The following is a 7,500-nucleotide window of genomic DNA, read 5'->3' on the forward strand; positions in this document are numbered from 1 at the left end:
CGCCGGCTGTGGCACACAAATTACCGTGCCGTCCCAAAATGTGTTGCAGCCAAGTGCCTCCCCCGGCCCCCATACCCCTTTCGATGAATCATATCCCAGGCAGTATCTGCAGGACTCCTGTGGTCCAGCCTGTCCCCTGTGATTCCCCCGATGCTGCCGGACACGACGAGTGAGAATGGGGGGCAGAGCATACGGCAGCTGTGGGTGGAGCCCTTGATGGGTTGGGGGGGGGGGGGATAGCAAGGAGCAGCTGGGTGGCGGGTCTCCAGAACAGTACATGGTGCTGAGGAGAGCCCTGATCAGATGGACGATCATGTAGGCCAGTGGTCAACCCCCGTCCTCAGGGCCCGTCAACAGGCCAGGTTTGCAAGATAACTGAAATACATCACAGGTGATATTTGCTGCTCAGTGATTGCAGCATTCTAGTCTGCATCTCCCCAGGGTAATACATAAAACCTGGCCTGTTAGTGGGCCCTGAGGACAGGGTTGATGACCGCTGATGTAAGACATTGAGAGGCAAGCAAAATCCACGATCTAGATCAGTGTTTCTCAACTCCAGTCTTCAGGGCGCACCAACAGGTCATGTTTTCAGGATTTCCCTCAGATGAAACGGCTGTGGTAATTACTGAGGCAGTGAAACTGATAAAATCACATGTGCAAAATAATGGAAAGCCTGAAAACAAGACCTGTTGGTGCACCTTGAGGACTGGAGTTGAGAAACACTGATCTACATTGTACATGTGTTCGGGGGGGGGGGGGGCAGGTTAGTGGAGTGGACACTTGGCCCAAGTATTGGTGCAACCCTAATGCCAACGCCCCCCAGCCGTAACTTCTTCCAACCCTCTTGTTTTTTCCACTCACTTGTTTAAACACGTCGTTTTCTTGAAGGAGTTGCTGGTTCTTTTCACTGAGTTCCTTCATTTTTTCGATCTCTTCATCCTAAAAATAAAAAAAAAAGTTCAAAACAGAGACAAAGTTTCAAAACGTTAACCACGTCCGCTACGGCCATATTTTGGTGTTATTCAGCACTGAGCAACTTTACAAGCGGAGTACCAACTGTTTACATTTTTTATTTTTCCCACGAATATCGTTTTTTTTCTCCCAACCTTAATCTATATTACTCACGTTTTACGGATGGAGCGCCGCTAGGTTGCCGATTTCCCAAAGTAAAATAACTTATATTTTGCTCTGTTGGCATTATCCATATTGCTTGTGGGCATGTGAAGCCCACAATCACAAATCTTCCCAGAACAAGGTGCAGCTGAGCCAACAGCACGCCCTATGTCACGCATGCGCAGTATCTACAGCGCCGTACACTTCAGGACGTTGCCATCACAACGGGCGGCGTCGGAAGCGAGTCCTGATGTGATGGCAATGAAGCCTACTAACTCTTGGGAAATGATACACACACCTCCCAGGAGCATGGGCGCCGAAGGAAATGTCAGAATACAAAGGACCACATAGCAACAGTGCCGAGGGGGGGGGGGGGGGCGTGGTTTGAGAATTTCCCCCCCCCAAATGTTTGCAGATTCATAATGCTGTTTATTTCTGCAAAGTTCGTTTTTTTGGGTGGAACGTTTATTAGGACACTTTCCTGTCTAGGGCGCCCGCATCTGTCTCTTGGGTGCTGCTCCTTGCGGCTTCACTTCCTGGTTGCATGCTCGATTCGCGCTGCACTATCCCACAGGTCCCTGCCGTCTTCTGGCACCTGTGCGTCTCCTAGAAGACAGTGAGGGGGGGGGGGGGTTGGGCTTGTACACGGAATAGGCACCGGGCGTGGCGTAGGTCACCTCGATCACTGAGTTGATCTATGGCCAGAAGTGGGAGAAAATACCTGTATTACAGGTTTCTGCTCCCTCCTCACCCCTGAAAGGTGCCAAATGTGACATCAGAGGGGGGGGATCCAAAGAGGAAGTTCCATTTTTGCACGTCCCACATGCCCTGCAAAATTCACGGTAAGGCGCCGCTGAACGCGACGCACCCACCGCCCCAGTGCGAAAGGGGCCTAAAATGGCACTAAAACTAAAATCGAAATTTGCTGCCAAAATTAACACTGGAGAGGAGATCGGCAGCATTTCCTCACAGGGGTGATCTGCACAGATCATCAGTGATGCCAGTCAGTCCTGCGAATCAGTGCAGGAGAAAAAGTACTCATTTACAAAATCTTATAAACAGTTAATAAAAAAAAAAAAAAAAACAACCCCTTAGTGGCGATTAAAATACCACCAAAAGAAAGCCCCATTTGTCTCAAAAAACAAAAAAAAAGTGATGAAAATATGAGTACAATGTTACATGACCGCACAACGGTCATTCAAAGTGTGACAGCGTTGAAAATGGGCCTGGGCTGAAAAGGGGTTAAAAGTGCCCGGTAGGCAGGTAGTCAAGCTGGAAATGTTGTCATGCGAACACTGTATCCAAGGGAAATTTATCTGTCACAAAAATAGAGCTTTCTTTGGGTGGTAAATGTATTCTGCTACAGGTCTGTTTAGAAAAAATAAAATATAAAATAATAATAATAATAATAATAATAATAATAATAATAATAATAATTTGTTTGTGGTAAAGTTCTAGAATCTACAAACTCCGATAGAGCTGAAAATTGATCAATCCTGACGTACCGACAGCCGATCTCATTTCTCAGGACGATACAAATGACCCCAAATGACCCCTTTTTTTGGAAAGTACAGTGTCTGGTCTGAGGCATGGCGAGTTTTTTTTTTGAAGATGCAATTTTTTTTATAACAAGGTCACCAATGCAGTACAGCGGTGATCAGGGATACTGACCGACGACGATAAAGTTTAATACATTTTTTTTTTTAACTACTGTATTTATCGGCGTATAACGCGCACTTCCCCCCCTTAAAATCAGGGGGAAATCGTGGGTGCGCGTTATACGCCGATCCTCGCTGTCTGAGCGCCGCCCGAGCCGAATGTATTGCGCACTCGGCAGCCATGCGAGAGGAGCCGCACACACCGGAAATCCGGCTCTGCACAGCTCGACCGAGGCGCCAAATTCAAACACACAACGCTGCAACCCCCGGCAGACGGACGCGACAAGGCTGGACGGACCGGCAGACGGACACCGACAAGGCTGGACGGACCCCGCGCAAGGCCGCAGACGGACAAGGCCGACAGTAGACGGACCCCGCGCAAGGCCGCAGACGGACGCCGGACAAGGCCGCTGACAGTAGACGGACCCCGCGCAAGGCCGCAGGACAAGGCCTCCGACATTAGACAGACACCGATAAGGCTGGACGGACCCCGCGCAAGGCCGTAGACAGACGCCGGACAAGGCTGCCGACAGTAGACGGACCCCGCGCAAGGCCGCAGACGGACCCCGCGCAAGGCCGCAGACGGACCCCGCGCAAGGCCGCAGACGGACCCCGCGCAAGGCCGCAGACGGACCCCGCGCAAGGCCGCAGACGGACCCCGCGCAAGGCCGCAGACGGACCCCGCGCAAGGCCGCAGACGGACCCCGCGCAAGGCCGCAGACGGACCCCGCGCAAGGCCGCAGACGGACCCCGCGCAAGGCCGCAGACGGACCCCGCGCAAGGCCGCAGACGGACCCCGCGCAAGGCCGCAGACGGACCCCGCGCAAGGCCGCAGACGGACCCCGCGCAAGGCCGCAGACGGACCCCGCGCAAGGCCGCAGACGGACCCCGCGCAAGGCCGCAGACGGACCCCGCGCAAGGCCGCAGACGGACACCGACAAGGCTGGAAGGACCCCGCGTAAGGCCGCAGACGGACACCGACAAGGCTGGAAGCACCCCGCGCAAGGCCGCAAACGGACACTGACAAGGCTGGAAGCACCCCGCGCAAGGCCGCAAACGGACACTGACAAGGCTGGAAGCACCCCGCGCAAGGCTGCAAACGGACACCGACAAGGCTGGAAGGACCCCGCGCAAGGCCGCAAACGGACACCGACAAGGCTGGAAGCACCCCGCGCAAGGCCGCAAACGGACACCGACAAGGCTGGAAGCACCCCGCGCAAGGCCGCAAACGGACACCGACAAGGCTGGAAGCACCCCGCGCAAGGCCGCAAACGGACACCGACAAGGCTGGAAGGACCCCGCGCAAGGCCGCAAACGGACACCGACAAGGCTGGACGGACCCCGTGCAAGGCCGCAGACGGACGCTAACAGCAGACGGACACCGACAAGGCTGAGCATTCAAAATGTACGTTTTTCCTAAACTTCCCTTCTAAGCTTGGGGTGCGCGTTATTTCGGCGCGCGTCCCCCCCCCGATAAATACGGTAATCATTTTAAACATGTGGCTTTTTTTTTTACCCAAAAACGAAAAACACCACACGTTAAAAATTACTAGTTACAATTTTTTTTTTACATTTTCAACCACTTTTTTTACATACTCTCACTAGAGTAGTTCAGTGTCTCCATAGTAACACTACTACTCTTTTTTTCTCCCCCTGAATTAAAGATAACAGCAAAGTTTAACTCTCATGAATGGGTTACATTAATGACATCTGTAATTACTGGTAATCTAATTGGCTGTAGGTAAAATGGTCCAGTGTGTCGCGATTGGCCCAGGCATCATGTGATATCTGTGGGCCAATCACAGCAGCTTTGTTGACATTGTGATCACATGATCCCATGGCTGCCGAAAGTACCGGGATCCGCTGGGCCCAGTCCGGCAGCACGGCCCTAAACTGAACAGGCTGAATCACGCACATGATCCGGCCGCCCGCAGTAAATGTACTGTTGGTGGCTGAATCATGCACGTGATCCGGCCGCCCGCAGTAAATGTACTGTTGGTGGCTGAATCATGCACGTGATCCGGCCGCCCGCAGTAAATGTACTGTTGGCGGTCAGCAAGTGGTTAACTAATCTTCCAAAAAAAGAAGCTGCTTCTTGTAAGTGGGCGAGACGCAAAAGGGTGACAACGCAGCCGTTTCGATAGAAGGAAAGCTGTGTTGTCATCCTCTGCATCTCCCCATTCCAGCCAGGGCTACAGCATGGCACATGCATGTCACAGTGGGCGTGGCTAGAACCGTTAGTCACACCTTTTTACCCCGCCGAAAAGAAACAAACATTAGTATAGGTATCGGATTAGATGGTGCACTTTATTAAACAATTTTATTTTCTGCTCTAAATTCACGTTATCCGTCTCACCTGGAACTTCAGCCTCTCCAGCAGCTGCTTCTCCCTTTCAGACACTCCGTCCTCTGTCTCCTGAGGTGGCTCCTCCCGTGGCTCCTGATCCACGGAAGTGACTGCCTGTTTTTGCTGCAGCTGACCCAGCAGAAAAAAAATCTAGAGAAACAAAATTTACCTGGTCAAAATTTTGGACTTTTTTTTTAACCACTTAAGCCCCGGACCAATATGCTGCTAAATGCCCAAAGGCGTTTTTACAATTCGGCACTGCGTCGCTTTAACTAACAATTGCGCGGTGGTGCAACGCAGCTCCCAAACAAAATTGGCGTCCTTTTTCCCCCCACAAATAGAGCTTTCTTTTGGTGGTATTTGATCACCTCTGCGGTTTTTATTTTTTGCGCTATAAACAAAAATAGAGCGACAATTTTGAAAAAAAATTCAATAATTTTTACTTTTTGCTATAATAAATATCCCCCAAAAAACATACATTTTTTTCCCCCTCAGTTTAGGTCGATACGTATTCTACCTATTTTTGGAGAAAAAAAAAAAAAAATAAAAAAAAAAAAAAAAATCGCAATAAGCGTTTATCGATTGGTTTGTGCAAAATTTATAGCGTTTACAAAATAGGGGATATTTTTATTGCATTTTTATTAATTTTTTTACTACTAATGGCGGCGATCAGCGATTTTTTTCGTGACTGTGACATTATGGCGGACACTTTGGACAATTTTGACACATTTTTGGGACCATTGTCATTTTCACAGCAAAAAATGCATTTAAATTGCATTCTTTATTGTGAAAATGACAGTTGCAGTTTGGGAGTTAACCACAAGGGGGCGCTGTAGGAGTTAGGATTCACCTAGTGTGTGTTTACAACTGTAGGGGGTGTGGCTGTATGACTGACGTCATCGATTGTGTCTCCCTATAAAGGGGATGACACGATCGATGCGCCGCCACAGTGAAGCCGTGTTTACATACGGCTCTCCCCGTTCTTCAGCTCCGGGGAGCGATCGCGACGGATAGCCGCGCCGTCCTGGATCGCTCCCCGAGGGAATCCGCCCGCCGCGGAGGGGTCCCGATCGGACCCCCCACCCGCTAGAAGGCAAGGACGTATATATACGTCCTTCTGCCTGTCCGTGCCATTTTGCGGACGTAAATAGTCGTGCGGCGGGCGTTAAGTGGTTAAATGCCAAAGCCTTGGTCACAAAAATCCTGAGCCTCTCTGCTGCAGGACAACCACTTTGTGGCAAAGCCCAACAGATGCAGAATACCTAGAAAAAGTTCTTCCAGTTCAGAGGTCAAGTTACCTTCTCCTGATGTTGCTGCTCCATCTGCATCAGCTGGCCCTGATGTTCTGTTTCCATTTCTGACATCTGCTTCCTTTCTTCAAAGATCGTTTTCTGGAGATCGGCGTATTGGGCCCGGCTCTGCTTCACGTTGCTTTCCAGCTTAGTTGTCTGAACTTTGGTAGAGACCAGCTAGAAGAAATCGAGGGGGAGGGAAAGACAACATGCAAAATAGAGTCAGTGTCACTTAATGATGAGCGAGCACGAGTCAAAGAGAGAGAGCGCGAGACAAAGAGAGAGAGCGAGAGAGCGCGAGACAAAGAGAGAGAGCGAGAGAGCGCGAGACAAAGAGAGAGAGCGAGAGAGCGCGAGACAAAGAGAGAGAGCGAGAGAGCGCGAGACAAAGAGAGAGAGCGAGAGAGCGCGAGACAAAGAGAGAGAGCGAGAGAGCGCGAGACAAAGAGAGAGAGCGAGAGAGCGCGAGAGAAAGAGAGAGAGAGAGAGAGCGCGAGACAAAGAGAGAGAGCGAGAGAGCGCGAGACAAAGAGAGAGAGCGAGAGAGCGCGAGACAAAGAGAGAGAGCGAGAGAGCGCGAGACAAAGAGAGAGAGCGAGAGAGCGAGAGAGCGCGAGACAAAGAGAGAGAGCGCGAGAGCGAGAGAGCGCGAGACGAAGAAGAAGAAGAAGAAGAAGAAGAAGAAGAAGAAGAAGAAGAAGAAGAAGAAGAAGAAGAAGAAGAAGAAGAAGAAGAAGAAGAAGAAGAAGAAGAAGAAGAAGAAGAAGAAGAAGAAGAAGAAGAAGAAGAAGAAGAAGAAGAAGAAGAAGAAGAAGAAGAAGAAGAAGAAGAAGAAGAAGAAGAAGAAGAAGAAGAAGAAGAAGAAGAAGAAGAAGAAGAAGAAGAAGAAGAAGAAGAAGAAGAAGAAGAAGAAGAAGAAGAAGAAGAAGAAGAAGAAGAAGAAGAAGAAGAAGAAGAAGAAGAAGAAGAAGAAGAAGAAGAAGAAGAAGAAGAAGAAGAAGAAGAAGAAGAAGAAGAAGAAGAAGAAGAAGAAGAAGAAGAAGAAGAAGAAGAAGAAGAAGAAGAAGAAGAAGAAGAAGAAGAAGAAGAA

General features: G+C 50.0%; 1 protein-coding gene across 2 annotated transcripts in view; it reads right to left on the reverse strand.

Annotated features, from left to right (window-relative positions):
• KIF4A (kinesin family member 4A) overlaps positions 1-7,500 on the reverse strand; it is an 82,370-nt gene that overhangs the window by 10,732 nt on the left and 64,138 nt on the right. For both annotated transcript variants that reach the window (XR_005745017.1, XM_040334455.1), the window contains exons 24-26: positions 6,417-6,587; positions 5,128-5,268; positions 862-939 (exon numbers count right to left, since the gene is read on the reverse strand). Coding sequence is in view for 1 of the 2 variants with exons in the window: in XM_040334455.1 (XP_040190389.1) it covers positions 862-939; positions 5,128-5,268; positions 6,417-6,587 (390 nt within the window). In the remaining variant the exon portion in view is untranslated. The remainder of the gene's footprint in view (positions 1-861; positions 940-5,127; positions 5,269-6,416; positions 6,588-7,500) is intronic.

Source organism: Rana temporaria (assembly GCF_905171775.1).
Source record: "Rana temporaria chromosome 9 unlocalized genomic scaffold, aRanTem1.1 chr9f, whole genome shotgun sequence".
Classification (NCBI taxonomy): Eukaryota; Metazoa; Chordata; class Amphibia; order Anura; family Ranidae; genus Rana; species Rana temporaria.